General features: G+C 41.6%; 1 protein-coding gene across 1 annotated transcript in view; it reads right to left on the bottom strand.

Annotated features, from left to right (window-relative positions):
- Nucleotides 1–17,893, bottom strand: part of LOC124718790 (5'-3' exoribonuclease 1) — a 181,578-nt gene that overhangs the window by 23,746 nt on the left and 139,939 nt on the right. Inside the window, exons 26-31 of the mRNA XM_047244397.1 lie at nucleotides 17,527–17,616; nucleotides 17,370–17,438; nucleotides 12,764–12,886; nucleotides 9,512–9,590; nucleotides 5,705–5,820; nucleotides 767–1,025 (exon numbers count right to left, since the gene is read on the bottom strand). Coding sequence (XP_047100353.1) covers nucleotides 767–1,025; nucleotides 5,705–5,820; nucleotides 9,512–9,590; nucleotides 12,764–12,886; nucleotides 17,370–17,438; nucleotides 17,527–17,616 — 736 coding nt within the window. The remainder of the gene's footprint in view (nucleotides 1–766; nucleotides 1,026–5,704; nucleotides 5,821–9,511; nucleotides 9,591–12,763; nucleotides 12,887–17,369; nucleotides 17,439–17,526; nucleotides 17,617–17,893) is intronic.

Here is a 17,893-nt window from a genome sequence, read left to right as displayed (position 1 = left end):
CTTGGATACATAGCGAACTCTGGCAGGCAAAGCATTTGTGGTCATGCATTGTCCACAGCATCTGGCAACAGGGCAATCCCGGGGCCAATTGGAGCATGTGGTGCCAAGTTTCCATAGTTTAAAAATTGTGCGTTGTCGACCTACACAGCAGAGGTTCCTACTGGCATCAGCTATCCAGGATTAAAATTTCGTGACAGTTTTTCTCCACCCTGTCTAGTGACTAGCAATCTGTCCTTTTCATAACATTGTCATTATTCCATCCTGGATTTTTCACTGTTTGATTCAATAGTAAGAAAATGGGTCAGATAGGTCAATGAAGGACAATATCAAATGCAACGATGACAAAAAAAGTGGGTTTCCATGTTCGGTTAATAAAGAATTCATCTGTGCAGTTGAAAGACTCGTAGAGGAAACCCGAAAGATTACAGTTTCTGACCTTTCCACAAATTTTTGTCAAATTTCGAGATCATTTCTTCTCATTGCTCGAGCAGAGCATGTTCTAAACAGCAAAAAGAGTTCCAAAAGTGCAATACCTACCTGAATACCGGGTGCAATCTCTGGAGGAATATGACGTAAAGGCCAAAATTCAGTTAACTGAATTATTATTGGAAGTCGAATTGAAGGCTAACATTTATCCAAAAGGCAAGAGCGAAGACAAGTTATGCTAGAAATTGCAAAGTTTATTTGCAAGGAGGGTGTTAATTATTACAGACAACATGTTGGGTCAGACAGAAGGGAGGCCTCCGAACAGTTGAGAAATGTTTACCTGCTGTGTGTGACCTCCAATGCCCGTGCGGCTGCTGATTGAACCGGGCACTGGGGCTGCCATTCTGGAACCACTGCTGGGGAGGTGCTGGCAGTGCACCAACCCCTGCACCTTTGCCGTGGTGGACTCCACTCCCACTGCCAAACGGCTGTTGTTTTTGGTGCAACTGCATCCAGCTCTGGCCAGACGCTCCAAACTGCAGTGCACCGCCGGCAGCTTCCAACTCGGCAAGTGCCACTCGGGCTGCACTCTCTGATGCCTGCAGTGCACAGAAAAGGCACTTTAAAGATGCTCCTACCAATTATTAAACACTGAGCAATACGCAGGTATGTCAGATGTCATTATCAAAAAGTAAAGTTTTGAAGGCACTACAAAAGAAACGGGCAATTATACAGACTAGAGGAGGTCCCCAGTGGTGGGATCTACTTTCTGAAACCACTTGTACTGTAGTGTAGGTTCTTGTCCCAGGTACCACACCTGCTACCTTTCACTTTTTTACCTTGGTTGACCCTCAGTTAGTAATGCACAAAAAATTCAGGACTGATACGCAAGTGGTTGAGAGTTTGCCTCAATGAGTGCCCCCCCCCCCCCCCCCCCTCTCTCTCTCTCTCTCTCTCTCTCTCTCTCTCTCTCTCTCTCTCTCTCTCTTTCTTCCTTTTCAACTATGTCCAAAATCTGATAACAAGAGGATGACACCACACACACACACACACACACACACACACACACACACACACAGGGAGAGAGGGAGGGGGGGGGAGAGAGGGGGAGAGGGGGGGGGGGAGAGAGAGAGAGAGAGAGAGAGAGAGAGAGAGAGAGAGAGAGAGAGAGAGAGAGAGAGAGAGAGAGAAATGTTGGGGGGGGGGGGGGGAGGGATAAGGGATGAGACAGAGAGAAGGATGAGGCAGAGGGAGAGATTAAGGTAAAGGGAAGGACAGTGACAGGTATGGGGAGGGAGATTATGTGAGAGGTATGGAGAGATGTGGATGAGGGGCAGATGTGGGGGGGGGGGGGGGTGACGTGCAGATGCGGGGGGGTGGGGGTGGGTAGACGTGGGCAGGTGCAGATATGTGGGGGGGGGGGTGGCAGATATGCAGGGGGGGGCAGATATGCAGGGGGGGGGGCAGTTAGGCAGGGAGGGGGTCAGAATTACGGAGGGGGGGGGGTCATTCAGAGGAGGATGTGGCGGGGCAGGGGCAGATGCGGGGGGCAGGAGCAGGGGCAGATGCAGGGGATTTCTATAACTATCTCAGATGAGCATGCTATCTTTGCTGGGTGTTTGTGATGAGTTTTAGTTATCAAAGTACTGTGGCAAAAATAACTAACTATAATCAAAAGTGAATAAACTGATGAAAAAGGAAGAAGTTAAGTCATAAAATAAGTAGAATAATGAACTGCACATACAGCATATAAAAGTAGTGATGAATCCAGGGCTGTAAAGCCATGTGTACAATGAACTTCTGTGAAGGTCCGTGATACAAAACATAAGTAAAAATGTGTTGGGCTTCCTGTTCTCAAATATTTCTGAACATAGCAACATACCAGTTATTTTGGTGTTAAATGCAATTGGAAATGAAAATTTAATACATTTAATAGCTGAGAGCAGGAATAACACATTACACTGTTCGGTACAATACATTTCTTGGAAATGACACATTAATTCAAAGTCTTGTGCAGAAGCTGGATGCTGCTATCTTCACTACCACAATAATGTCATTGTGTCTGACTTTGAAACGTTAAGGCTTGTTTACCTTGCTTGCTTTCACTCTCCTATCTCACATGGCGTTACATCTTGTGGCTATTCTGTACAGTCACTATGAATACTCTTAGCCCAGAACCACGTAGTCAAACTGCTTTGCAGAGTCAGTTTGCTGTAGGCCATAGGCAATTTGTTGTTGCCAATATTGATTCATTAAGAATTAACTGCAACATTCAGTCACCGAATGGCAGATGGAAAAATGATATAATAGTTTCTTAAGCACTGTAGAGAAAAGTGTGCACCATTCAGCTGGTTTCATTTTCAACAGGCTTACAGCAAAATTTAAAAAAAAATCGAGAGCTAAATCTGAAGTATTCAAATTCAAGTAGAGAGGTTTCCTCCTCGACATTCTACACTCTACACGAGTTATTCGCTGAAGCGAAGAACTTATCTCTATAATGTGTTTATTAATTCTTTAATTCTCAGTGAATCTTGAAATTTTCCCGGAGTAAAGAGGATTCCATGAAGTTTGGCTGTTGCAGCCCAATAGCAGTGACTTCTTGCCATAATATTTTGCCAGACAACGATTCAGCCATCTTCAGGTGACAGTTTTGCACTGGAGATTACTAGTTCACATTGCTGCCTTTATACAAAAACCTGGCACAAAGACCGTTGCGCAAAGATAGCCACTACACGAGTGACCTCTGCCTAGTTACGCACCCTCTTCGAATATTGCTCCATCTATGCCGCACGCAGGATTGGGGGGGCAATGTTACTGCAACAAGACACTTTTCGACACTCCGTGGTCAGTTTCATGGATAAAGTTCTGGACAACATGATGCTGTCAGTGCTTGGGAAATGCTTGAAATTTGTGTTTGTGCCTAGAAACTTGCCTGTAACGGATTTTATTGGTGCTGGTGAAGAAGCTATTAGACCTCTTCCCAGTGATGCTGCAGAAGAAATAAGACGAGAAACTATCACGTACTCACGAGAGCTCCACCCCAGAAGAATAACATTTCCTTGACAGAAAGGACCACACTACGAAAGCTACAAGACGATCCACACACTGTGGTCCTTCCAGTGAATAAGGGAAATGCCACTGTGCTGCTATGTGACCTCTATTAACAGAAGATTTATAGCTTGTTGACTGAACCAATGCACAGGAAGATTGATAAAAACCCCACAGGGACAGGAGAAAGAGAAATAACAGTGGTGCTGTATTCTTCTTCTCTTCTGCAAGAAGCTGTAAAAAGATTAAGACATCGTAGCTCTGTCCCAACACGGTTATATGGCTTACCAAAAATACACAAAAACGGTCTTCCATTACATCCTATTGTGAGCAATATCGGCACTCCAATGTACGACCGAGATTGACGTACTGTATCTTTACTGAGAACTTTTGCGGGGAAGTGTTCATATCATATTCACATCGTGTGGGACATATTAGTAAGCTTTGATGTCATCTCACTCTGCACTAGGGTCCCTCTCATGGATTTGCTGTCACTCATCAGAAGTAAGTCTAAAGCTGATATAATAGCACTATTTCACTATGTCCTTTCCTCAACCAACTTTTTATTCAACAGTGAATATTTTGAGCAAATTGATGGTGCTGTCATGGGTAGTCCTCTGTCCCCTCTGGTAGCAAACTTTTTTTATGGAAGACTTTGAGGAGAGGGCACTTGATTCAGCGCAATTTAAACCAAAAGTCTTCTGGTGAAATGTCTTCCCATGGCGAAGAAGAACTGTCACGCTTTTGGCAGCATTGGAATTCTATCCACGAGAATATCAAATTTACGATGGAAGTGGAGAAGGGTGGCTGTCTGCATTTCTGGATGTCTTGGTCACATGGAAAGTGGACAGATCATTGCAGGATTCCGTTTATCTTAATGCCCACACATACAGACCAGTGTTTGCAGGCATTTAGCTGCCACTACCCGTCACAAAATATGGGCGTCCTTTGAATGTTGGTTCACCGGGCACATATTGTGTCTGATGGAGAGCCTTGCACAGAAGCTGGAGCTCCTTCAGTCAATGGTTAAAGATAATAGATATTCTCTATATCACATCAGCATAGCTTTACGGAAGAATAAACGTGACCATTCACATGATCAAGATGAGAACAACTGGTTCAAGTCCAGGGCATTCCTCTTGTATGTCAGCAACATTTTATTGGCATTAGGCAGAATATTATGAAAAAGTCAAGTCAAAGTAATCTTCCGCCTACCTACAAAGACATGTGCTCGTCTCAGTTCAGCAAAAGACAATCTGGGACTGTGGAAGACTAGAATCTGCAAAGTACCTTGCCAGTGTGGCAAAGCCTACGACGGTCAGACAACGTGCACTTTGCGTGACAGATGTGTTTAACTTGATCGCCACACTCACCTTTCGCAGCTCAGTAAGTCAGCCATAGCCGTGCACTGTATCTCCACAGGACATGCCATGGATTACTCTCCCTCGCAAATCTTAGGCTTCAACGACATCCTTCTGAGATTCAGTTATTAAGGAATTGGTCAGTTTAGTACAAGATCTTATTAATCATGGTGGCTTTCAACTGGATAAGGCATGAGACCTGGTGATATCTTTAATTTCTTCAGAGAGAAAACATTTTATGACCTATGATACATTCAGTGACATTTTATTTTATTAATTTTGAAATTTAAATTTTAACTCCGAAACTCCGCATTCTGATAGAGCACATGCATGCAGTATCTCATTACCCACATGCCTGTGCATCATAGATGAAACAGTACTTGAAGAAAGTGCTGAACTTGACAGAGGTCACTCATGTAGCGGCTGTCTCTGGGTATGCATCTTCTTGCCAATTTTTTGTATCAAGGTAGCAATGTTTACGAGCAATCCCTGCAACAAAATTTTCACCTGAAGATGGTTGAATGATTGTCACCTAAAATATCATGGCAAGAAGATGACATCATCTGACTGAAATCCTAAAACTTCATGGAATACTTTTTAATTCTCTGTTTACAAATTTTCTCATTGTCATTTTGTGAACTACGTACTGACTTGCAAGTTCGCATGAAACATTAAAAAAATACGTATTTTGAATCTCCAATGAAGTTTTGAAATATTACTTCATTTTCTTCTAATTATTTCAAGTTCTCGCATTTCTCTCCACCACTCAGTATTTTTGTATGTAGCTGCTAAAGAGCACAACACAGCAAAATTTTAACACATCTATGATACAGAGACTACAGCAGGTGAAGATGTGGCGAATGACAGACCTGTTCCCTGTTGGCAGCACACTCCCCGTGGTAGGTTGTGTTGTCCGGCATCTGAACGTTAGCCAGCACTGTCCCGTCTTCCTGGGGAATGTATGCATAGCGGGGGATGCCGAGTCCTACAAAAAGAACCACATAAACATTTCATTATCCTGCTGCACACACACACACACACACACACACACACACACACACCTCCTCAGATGTTAATACTATGTGGTCAGTAATTTTTACTGTCTTTTCATCGTGTTAAGTTATGCATTCAAGTGTCCTATCATCATACCCAGGCACACATCCTGCTACACAAGTGCTGAATCACTGGACCAAAGTCTGAAGGCAAGACAGAGCCCTACCAACGAGGAAACCACATGGCAATAAGATTTTTATAATTTTTTATATTTGTGGTACGTAAAGCTCACAACTCAAATATAAATGACCCAAAGCAGTTAGATACAACATTCTAAAATACTTGAGAAAAACAGCTTAGAATTTTTCCTCACATGTCTATCTTGCCAAAGCTAGAATGAGTCTTCAATGGACCACTCGGCTCCTCACACGTGTCGTTCAGGTTCTATTCCTGGCTGACGTAAATTTTTAAACAAAACTGCAAGTCCTGTGAACATTTACCTGAAGTGCAAAATATGTAAAGATAGGGATGGGGATACATGAGAGAGAGAGAGAGAGAGAGAGAGAGAGAGAAATCGGTAGCACTTGAGACCAGGAATTACTGGATCCCTGGTTCGAGTCTTGTTTCAGTCATTACCTTTTTCATTTTTTTTTTTTTTCTAGCCAGTTTGAACTCCTACATCATTTGAATATGATATTCACCAAATATACACTAATTAAAACAAATCTAATTCACTTTTTATGAAAAACGTGCATCTTCTTATTAATAATTACATATCACACACAAAATTCCACTTTTCATACCAAATATAAATGATTAATTACTGACTTTTAATAAATGATGGTCAATAAAGATTGTTTGAATTAAAAAAATAGAAATTAATTGATTTTATGTTTCACAGACATGCTTATAAGAGCATGCATCTTTGTTTAAAAATTTGAATCAGCTGGGAATCAAACCCGGACCACTCACACTGCAAGCAAGGAAAGCATATTTTCTCGAGAATTTTCGAGACTCGCTTGAAACTGCTTCGGGGATACATAATGGATCCCCAACTTCACATACCATAATAAAAAGGTCTGTTACAAAGTATATGGCCTTGGGCAGGGAAATAAAAGCTGGCTTACCTGGAGTGTTGGACACACAATCACAGTTCCCTTTAGACTCCACAAACTTCTCCCAGCAGTGCCACCATCGTTGGAAGCATGCCGAAAAAGCCTCTTTCTGAATGGAGTTTAGGTTGGCTGTTGTTGCTGCCATAATGTCCTCTCTTGTTTGAAATTGTGTCTCTTTCAATGGCCTCCTGAGTTTGGGGAACACCAGGAATTGCAGGGGGGCCAAATCAGAAGAGCAAGGAGCCTGTTGAAGCACAGGTATCTGATTTTTCCCCGAAAAAGTCTGTATCAAGTGCAAGGAAAGTGCTGGAGCATTGTCTATGTCTACATATATACTCCGCTAGCCACCAAGCGGTGTGTGGCTGAGGGCACAATTTGCACCAAAGTCATATTCCCCCTCCCCGTTCCATTCGCAGATCGCACAAGGGAAAAACAACTTTCTGAACACCTCAGTACGAGCTCTAATTTCCATTATCTTTGAATGGTGATCATTGCGCGATTTGAAAGTTGGTGGTAATAATATATGCTCTACATCCTCAGCAAAGATCGGATTTCAGAATTTAGTGAGCAGCCCCTTCCGTTTAGTGCATCGTCTATCTGCAAGTGTATCCCACTTCAAACTTTCTACGAGATTTGTAATGCTCTCGCGATGGCTAAATGTACTAGTCATGAATCTTGCTGCTCTTCTTTGGGCCTTTTCAATCTCTTGAATGAGACCCAACTGGTAAGGGTCCCATACAGACAAACAATATTCTAAGACTGAACGAACTACCGTATTGTAAGCAATTTCCTTTGTTGAAGGACTGTATCGCTTCTGGATTTACCAATAAACCGCAATCTGGAGTTCGCCTTGCCCATTACTTGTGTAATCTGTCATGCTGGAGGCATGAATTTTCTGCTGACCACAGTCTCTCGTACCGCACAGCATCACATAGGTGACGGAGGGCATCCTGGTAGTACTCTTTGGTGATTGACCCTGCGGTGGATACTTGTGGTGTACCACACCACAGGAGTCAAAGGAAGCAGTCAGCATCATTTTGATATTGCTGTTCACTTGGCGGGCCTTGTTTGGTCTTGGTGAGGAGCAATGCTTGCACAGTGATGGCTGGGATTTGGTTTCCGGATCATACCTGTACACCCAGGACTCGTCACCAGCGATTATGGTTTCGCGAAGTCAGGGTCACTTGCTGTGGACTTCAGCGTGTCCTGCGAGACTTCAACATGAAGTTGCATATGCTCCGCTGTCAGCAGCTTTGGCACGAATTTTGCCGACACTCTCTTCGTGGCCAAATCTTCTGTCACAATGGGATGTGCCGAAAAAGTGCTGATGCCCTCCTCTTCCAAAATTTCTCTGGCAGTCACATGATGGTCCTGCATCACTACAGCAGAAATCCATCTGAATTCCCACATGACTGTCACACAGTTGCTGGCAAAATTTGATGCAGTAGCACCACTCCAGTCTGTCTGCCATTTCAATTGCAATGCAAACCCAACACGAGCACTACACACTACCTCAGTCAACAGCTTGCCAGCAACTACACTATCGGCTGGTGGGAAAAAATTCACCCATGTGCATGAAGATTCAAGTCAGCTCATGCACCGAAGAAGAAGAAGGTAGGGGGGAGAGAAAGAGAGAGAAAGAGAGAGAGAGAGAGTCTGATACTTTTTAAACAGACCTTGTGTAAAGAATCACAAAAATCCAACAGCCATGTGGTGTCCTTGCAAGATGCAGTGCAGCCAGGGGGTAGAGAGACAGACCACATGGCTGCCTCCAGCATCTGCCTGCAGAGAGATTGCTCGATTACGCTCTCTTGTATTTAGCATGTCATTCAGGACACACAGCTTTTTGCCATCTGTCTCTAAGACTCTAGTAATGTGCATCTGTTCCTATCTCTATTATTCAGCACTCACTCCTGTAACATTTCTGCACCTTTCTAACTTTTGCATGTAGCATATGTAATAACTAATTCCATCCTGGGCAGTTTCTTTGTACCCTGAATCGGTAATAAATGCAGAAACTATATTTGTGTCTTTTAATCACTCCTGATCATCACCTCTTCCATTTTGACCGCACAGTGCTCGCAGTCCGGCACACACACACACACACACACACACACACACACACACACACACACAGAGCTGCCAGGGACAATAAAAAAAATTACACACACACACACACACACACTCTCTCTCTCTCTCTCTCTCTCTCTCTCTCTCTCTTACCCATGCCAGTTGCATGGCTGCAGGTATGGGTGGGTAACACACACACGCTCTCTCTCTCTCTCTCTCTCTCTCTCTCTCTCATAGAAGAAATTATTCCCCATGGCTGCAGGCATGGGTGGGTGATGACACACACACACACACACACACACACACACACACACACACACACACACACATTCTCTCCCTCTCTCTCTCTCTCTCTCTCTCTCTCTCCCCCTAATAGAAGAAATTATTCCCCATGGCTGCAGGCATGGGTGGGTGATGACACATACACACACACACGCACACAGACACACCTCTTTAGAAGTGGTTATTTTGTGCGATTATATCTCCTGTAAAGCTTACCCCTGGCCTGGAACATGTGCAGAAGTTTCATGCAGCTGCTCTCTGTTGTAGGTTTCTGAATGCTCTTGGCTGGCGAAGTCTGGGAAAAAAAATAAAAAATAAAAAAAATTAAAAAAATAATGCTAAATGATGAGTGTGCTGAAAAGTGAAGGACTAACTCTACACTTAATGGGCAATTATGGAAGTAAGCAGAACAAAATTATTACAGTATCAGGGTGCTGCAGAATTTACACAATGTGAAAGGAGTAATAATGTAAGGAAGGCGTTGCTGCTGTGGTCCTTCAGCCCACAGACTGGATTGATACAGTTCTCCACACTAGTCTATCTTAAGGATGCCTCTTCATCTCTGCATCCATTTGAACCTGATTACTGTATCAACATCTGCCACTACATCTACATCTACATGGATACTCTGCAAATCACACTAAGTGGCTGGCAGACAGTTCATCGAACCACCTTCACAATAATTCTCTATTATTCCAACCTCTAACAGTGCGCGGAAAAAACGAACCCCTATATCTTTCCAAGTGTGCTCTGATTCCCCTTATTTTATTATGATGATCGGTTCACCCTATGTAGGTCAGCATCAAAAAAATATTTCTGCCTTCAGAGGAGAAAGTTGGTGACTGGAATTTATGAGAAGATTCCACCGCTTCAAAAAACACCTTTGTTTTAATGATGTTCACCCCAAACCCTGTATCATGTCAGCAACACGCTCTCCCTTATTTCACGATAATATAAAACGCGCTGCTCTTCTTTGACTTTCTCAATTTACTCCATTAATCCTATCAGGGAAGGATCCCAGACCACACAGCAGTACTCCAAAAGAGGATGGATAAGTTCAGCGTAGGCAGTGTCTTTAGTAGATCTGCTACATTTTCTAAAGTGTTCTGCCAATATAACACAGTCTTCAATTTGCCTTCCCCGCCATTTCCTATATGTTGTTTCCCATTTAAGTTGTTCAAAATGTAGTTTCTGCATATTTAGAAGAATTTGTGGCCTTTAGACAGGAACGATTTATCATGTACCCAATGTTTGATGGATTCCTTTTAACACTCGTGGATGACCTCAAACTTTCCATTATTTAGGTCGACTGCCAATTTTCGCACCATACACCTAGCATCCCTAAATTGTTTTGCATGTGTGTTGATCTTCTGACAACCTAGATGATAAACGGCAGCATCATCTGCAAACAACCAAAGATGGCTGCAATAAATCATTTATATAGATAAGACAGCAAAGGGCCTATAACACTACCTTGGGGAACGCCAGAAATCACTTCTGTTTTATTCGATGACTTTCCATCAGTCACTATGAACTATGACCTCTCTGAAAGGAAATCACAAATCGAGTCACACAATTGAGACAATATTCCATAAGCACAAAACTTCACTACAAGTCACTTGGGTGTTACAGTGTCAAAAGCCTTCAGGAAATGTAGAATCACAGAATCAGTTTGAAATCCCTCGTCTGTAACACTCAACACTTCATGTGAGTAAAGAGCTAGTTGTGTTTTACAAGAACGATGTTTTCTAAATCCATGTTGACTATGTGTCAATAGACCGTTCTCCTTGAGGTAATTACTAATTTTTCGAACACGATATACATTCCAAAATCCTGCTACAAATCGACGTTAATGATATGGGCCTGTAATTTAGTAGATTAGTCCTACTACCTCTCTTGAATATTTGTGACCTGTGCAACTTTCCAGTCTTTGGGTACAGATCTTTTGCAAAGAGAGCGGTTGTATATGGTTGCTAAGTACGGAACTACTGCATCAGTATACTTGAAAGGAACCTAATTGGTATACTGTCTGTGTTGAGTGTAGAATTTATGAGACTAGAGAAATTCCATTGGGATTTGGAAAAACATCATACATATTATCGTGAAGATAGGGAATGTAAGACATGTGGCACAATTAGCTTGCCATCTAAGGTGACCATGTTACTGACAAGAACAGTATAAAGACAACTGAGAAGCTTGTAGATGATGATCCATTTGGTTTTAGCAAACATAAAGACACTAGAGAGGCAGTTCTGACAATGAACATGGTAATGGAGGCAAGATCTAAGAAAAATCAAGACACTTTCACTACATTTTTCAACTTAGGAAAAGCATTTAGCAACATAAAATGGTGGCAGATGTTTGAAATTTTCAGAAAATAGACATATGCTATAGGGAATGACCATTTATAAACAATAATCAAACAATGGAAAATCCCGGATGGAATGTAACAATATTATGAGGAGGAAAGCTGCTACTCACCACATTAACGGAAATGCTAAGTTGCAGATAGGCACAACAAAAAGACTCTCACAATTATAGCTTTCGGCCATTAAAGCCTTTGTCGACAATAGATGAAGACTTTAATGGCCAAAAGCTATAATTGTGAGTGTCTTTTTGTTGCGCCTACCTGTGACTCAGCATCTCCACTATATCACGAGTAGAAATTTTCCTTCTCATAATATTGCTACATTCCATTAATAAACAATATATAGAATAACCAAGAAGGAATAATAAGAATGAAAACCGAGAGACAAGTGCTTGCATTAAAAAGGGTGTAAGACAAGAATGTAGTCTTTTGCCTCTACTGTCCAGCCTGTACAATGATCAAGCAAAATAAAAGAAATGTTCAGGAGTGGGATTAAAATTGAGGGAAACAACATCAATATTGAGATTCAGTGATAACACTGCTATTTTCAATGAAAATGAGGAAGAATTACAAGGATCTGTTAAATACAATGAACAATCTAGTGAGCAAAGAATATGTATCAAGAGTAAATGAAGGCAATACAGAAGTACTGAGGACTATAGCAGAAATCAGATTATTGATAAATTTAACATCAAAATTGGGGATCAGGTAGTAAATAAAATGAAGAAATTCCACCACCGTGGAAGCCAAATAATGCATGACAAATGAAGCAGTGAAAGATATAAGAAGCAGACCAGTGTACAAGAAGGGGCATTCCTTTCTATATGAGGTCTACTGTTATCAGACATTGACCTTAACCTGAGGAAGACATTTCTGAGAGTGTATGTCTGTAGCATAGCCTTGTATGAAAGCAAAACATGGACTATGGGTAATGCAGAACAATCTTTGCAACAAATTTTGCACACACCTCTCTACCTCTATCACCTTTTTAATCTCTATCTGTCCTAGTGTCTGTATATTACCGTTTTTACCCAAATGTAATGTGACAATTCTTATCCTAGTGAGGCTGGCATTTATTCTAGAGTATCACTGTTCGTCACCTGTGTCTCAGCAGTCACAGATGCAGCACCCGTCTTGCGTTTCTCTTTGGCTGCCGCACCGTCAGGGCTATCTGGCACGATTCTGAGCACTTTCTTCAACAGCTCTGTCCCCTGGTCTTCCACCTTCAGAACATACACACAGCATAAAACCACAGTCACCTTCCACCTTCAAATTATACTTCAACAACTATTCTGGTAGTATATTAGTAACTTATTTACCTGAGGAACACTTTACGATGATACACAATGTATCTACTAAATACAAGGAAAAGCATAATTCACATATTCAAACATGTGGGAACATAAGGTATACCATAATTATTAGTAAAGACTGACAATAGAAACAAAAACTTTCCAGTAAACATTGATATGAGTTGTTGATACCATAATTGGGAATGTGATTACACGTTTCCCTGACTTCAGGACGAAACATTGGCCTAGTTTGTACAAATGTGAACTTTTTAATCAAGTCACCGTGCATTACATCTCTACTGGCCATCGAGGCTCAGTTTGAAGTGGGACTCATCACCAAACAGAGTTCTACTTCAGTCAATGACATTCCAGGGCAAAGACGTGTCTGGAGATGCCACCAACAGCTGTGAGATACCAACCTGACTGTCGCTTGCCATACGGCTCGACAACTGAGAGGGAAGGTCTGGAGTGCCATTTTTTCCAGAGCAGGACACCTTTGGCTGTTATCCACAGCACAACTGTACATCGATGATATTCTATGCCCTGTTCTGTTGCCCTTCATGGGGAGCCATCCTAGGCTTACATTTCACCAAGAAAATGCCTGCCTGCAAATGACGAGTTTCTACTGCTTGTCAAACCCTACATTGGGCAGCAAGGTCGTTGGATCTCTTCCCAATTCAGAATGCTTTAAGCATTACAAGTGTCGCTCTTGAACCTGCACAGAATTTTCTTGAACTAACATGTCAATTGGACAGAATTTGGGACCATATCCCTCAAGATGACATCCAACAATTCTATCAATTAATGTCACACACAGTAACTTAACTGCTTGTGTAAGGGACACAGGATGACCAATGCATTATTGGCTTACCTATTTGTTGTGAAGCTGTTTCTCTTGAATAAATCATCCATTTTTTCTGAAACTGTAATCATTTGTTTGTCTATATATACACATTACATCTACTGATTTCCATCCCATCCCATTCATGGATAAATTCCTTCATGGTGTGTAGTCCCTCCCCCTCCCCCAGAGTGTATACATGTAATTGGCCCACAACTACGGTCGTTCAATTTTTAATTTCATTGGCTGTCAGAACCTCAACAGAACTCCGCTGTACTTCTTTTTAACACATTCTTTCTTTTTATGGTTTGGATGTAGCAATTGATTTGGACTTGACAATGTGAGCATGAATCGTTCCGGAAAACGTCTCTGATCTACAATTGTAACAGCCTGATCTTGAAGGCCAAGGTGCGCACCCTGCTTGACCTATCTGTCTCTGATCATACTGGCAAGTTAGATGTCTTACATCGGCAATAAAATGTGCTGGTGCCGCAACACAGAACTACCACATTCTCTACTGTTGTGCAAGAGTAACATTCTTGAGCAATCATAGAAGGTCCTGCCACAAAAACTGGAGACAGCCATGTTCAAGTTTTCTCAGAAGAATGTGAAGCACAATAAGATGATCACCCAGAACCCCTAACTACTTTTTGAACGAGAAATGTTGCTCATGTATTGACTAATAAACAGCATACGGGTTCATGTCAAATTTCAGCCGAATTAGATGGAAGCTCAACTGAAAAGTTTACATTTCAATACATTTCTACTGATTAGGACAATACTTAATACTGAACTCAGTGGTGACTTGCAACCACAAATTTGCAATTACCTTGCAAACAACTCGTATACTGAGCTAAGTCTACTAAAATGGTTTTGCTTCTATTATCTTGTACATTCACCAATGTCAATTTTCTGTATTAACTATAGCACACACTGTGCATAAGTGCTTAATGATGACAGAAAATGTAGTCAGCTGTGGCCATGCTGAAGGCATCATCCTGATATTTGCCTGAAATGATTTAGGAAAACTTAAATCAGGATAGCTGGACACAGCATGAGCTTCTATCCTCATGAACCTGAGGCCAGTGCCTTAATAAATACACTCCTCATCTGTTATACGTAACAACATTGCTCTCATGTTTATACACAGTTGGATCAGGTTATCTTCCAGAATGAAATTTTCACTCTGCAGCAGAGCACGTGCAGATTACAGTTGTGTGGCAGACCGAGACTAACTTGGGACCCTTGCCTTTTGCGAGCAAATGCTACTGACTGGACTACGCAAGCATTACTCATGACCCATCCTCACAGCTTTACTTCCATCAGTAAATAATAAAAGTACACTGTTCACTGCCTTTAACATTTATCACTACACACGTGCAGTCAACTTCAACAACATGTCCTTGCTTTCATGCATCTCCTTTTCCCTTCCTGAAAAACTAGGTCCAAATTCCCTCATGGCAAGTGAGGTACTGAGCTCCGAGAAATAGTCAGACATTAGCATTATGTGCTCCCAATCTCAGGTGTGAGATTTTTCTGTAAAAGGCATTACATTGTGAGCGTATGTCAATAAATCAATATAGGTGTTTCAGTTGTGCCCCTATTAATTACTACTTTGAATTTTATAACTACTCTCTCTTAGTCACGTGAACGCTATAATGATTCGTTCAGTAAGGCCATGGCCAGCTCTTTACCTAATACTTCCAGAGATGTGCGAGAGCTACACTTCTAGCGACACCACTATCATTAAGATTACAATCCTTAAATCCTTGAAACTTCCTGGCAGATTAAAACTGTGTGCCGGACCGAGACTCGAACTCGGGACCTTTGCCTTTCGCGGGCAAGTGCTCTACCAACTGAGCTACCCAAGCACGACTCACACCCCATCCTCACAGCTTTACTTCTGCCAGTATCTCATATCAGCACACACTCCACTGCAGAGTGAAAATCTCATTCTGGAAACATCCCCCAGGCTGTGGCTAAGCCATGTCTCTGCAATGTCCTTTCTTTCAGGAGTGCTAGTTCTTCAAGGTTCGCAGGAGAGCTTCTGTAAAGTTTGGAAGGTAGGAGACGAGATACTGGCAGAAGTAAAGCTGTGAGGACAGGGCGTGAGTCGTGCTTGGGTAGCTCAATTGGTAGAGCACTTGCCCGCGAAAGGCAAAGGTCCCGAGTTCGAGTCTCGGTCCAGCACACAGTTTTAATCTACCAGGATCTTTCATATCAGCGCACAATCCACTGCAGAGTGAAAATCTCATTCTTAATTTCCTTCCTTATCAGCAATGTGACCATTTCCACTGTATGTAATGTATGTACAGTTCCTGACATCTTTTGATTTCAGCTTAGACAAATGTAGTGGCTACATGGAAAAGTAATTAATACCAGTGCCTTACAATTGTGTGTGTATCTTTAGTTTCCTGAACAAATCTTTTCTAGCAAAGGACTTGTCCCATTACTTTTTGAATCATGCTCATATTAAGAGAGGTTCACAGATCATCACCATACATTTCTTTTCAATGGCACGCAAAAACTATCGGCTCTTATCTTGTCAATATGAAGTACTGATTGTAATAACTTGCAAGCACCCTTACCATTGTGGTTACTTCTGGAATGTATTGTGGTGTTAGCAAGTAGGTAGTTTTGTTAGAGCATGTGCAATTTTTTATAAAAAACATAAAAAACAATTACACATGTACAAAATTGTTAGAAAATGAGTGTACATGAAAGAAAATACTTTTATGGACAAAGCTGCAGTTAAGCCAATGACAACTTATTTGATTAGATATTCAACTCCAGAACAACAAATAAACCAGATAAGAAATGTTTCAGCTTTTGTCCACTGTTGACAATATCACTCACCCCAGTGTAGGATTCATATGTTTTTTACATTACATCTACATACATACTCTGCAAGGCACCGTATGTTGTGTGGCGGATCAGTGGATCACATTACCACTACTAGTTGTTTCATTTCCTGTTCCACTTGCAGATAGATTGAGGGAAAAAAAATTGCTTATATGCCTCTGTATGAGTCCTAATTTCTTGTATTTTACCTTTGTGGTCCTTACACGAAATGTATGTTGGCGGCAATAGGATCATTCTGCAGTCATCTTCAAATGAGCGGTTCTCTAAATTTTCTCATTAGTGTTCCTCGCAAAGAATGTCATCTTCTCTCAAGGCATTCCTGTTTGAGTTTCCAAAGCACTTCTGTAACACTTGCATTTTGTTCATACCTACTGGTAACAAATCTAGCAGCCTGTCTCTGAAATTCTTCGATGTCTTCTTTAATCCCACCTGGTGTGGACCCCAAAAACTCGGGCAGTACTTTAGGATAGGTCGCACTAGAGTCCTATATGCAGCCTCCTTTACAGATGAACCTCAGTGTTCCATTACTTATGGCAGGTGGGATTATAAAACATGTTGGGAAATCTAACCAATTTTAACAGTTCAATATTGTTTTGTGTGCATACGCCAACATAAAAGTATGAGCAAAGAATCCCAAAAGACATTTAGGTAACATACGTTGCAACCAACATAAAACCGTTCCCAGGAGGATCTAGTGTTTAATGTACGTACCTCTGCAGATTTAGGCACCAGTTTCCCGTCAGGTTTCTTAGGCACCACACTGTTGTTGGCTGGCAGCTTCTGAAAACAGGAATAACAACATTTCTAAGAACATTCTCTGGTCACGGGCAAAGTTTTATATCTGTCACCTAACACTACATAAACTCACCTGCAAGTTGCTCCATAGAGCACGGAACTCGGCACCTGCTGTATTCTCCTGGAGAACGGCTGCTTGTGGTGGGTTTTTACTTGCAGCACTCTACAGAGTAAAGGAAACCAAGTGAGAGAAATGCAGAAAATAATTATGTATGAAGCTTGAAAGAACACAAAAAGGATAATGTACCAAATTTTATTACAAGATTTTCCTGTTGCTAGTTGCAATTTGCATTCGATCAAAGGACAACACAGTTGGGAAATGGGTCTCAATATTTATATCTACATCCATATTCTGCAAACCATTGAAGTGTATGGCAGAGGGTACTTCTCACAGTATTAGGGTTTCCTCGTGTTCCATTCAAATATGGAGTGTGAGAAGA

This window comes from Schistocerca piceifrons, chromosome 10 (assembly GCF_021461385.2).
Source record: "Schistocerca piceifrons isolate TAMUIC-IGC-003096 chromosome 10, iqSchPice1.1, whole genome shotgun sequence".
NCBI classification, from domain to species: domain Eukaryota; kingdom Metazoa; phylum Arthropoda; class Insecta; order Orthoptera; family Acrididae; genus Schistocerca; species Schistocerca piceifrons.
This window is presented reverse-complemented; position numbering and strand designations above follow the sequence as displayed.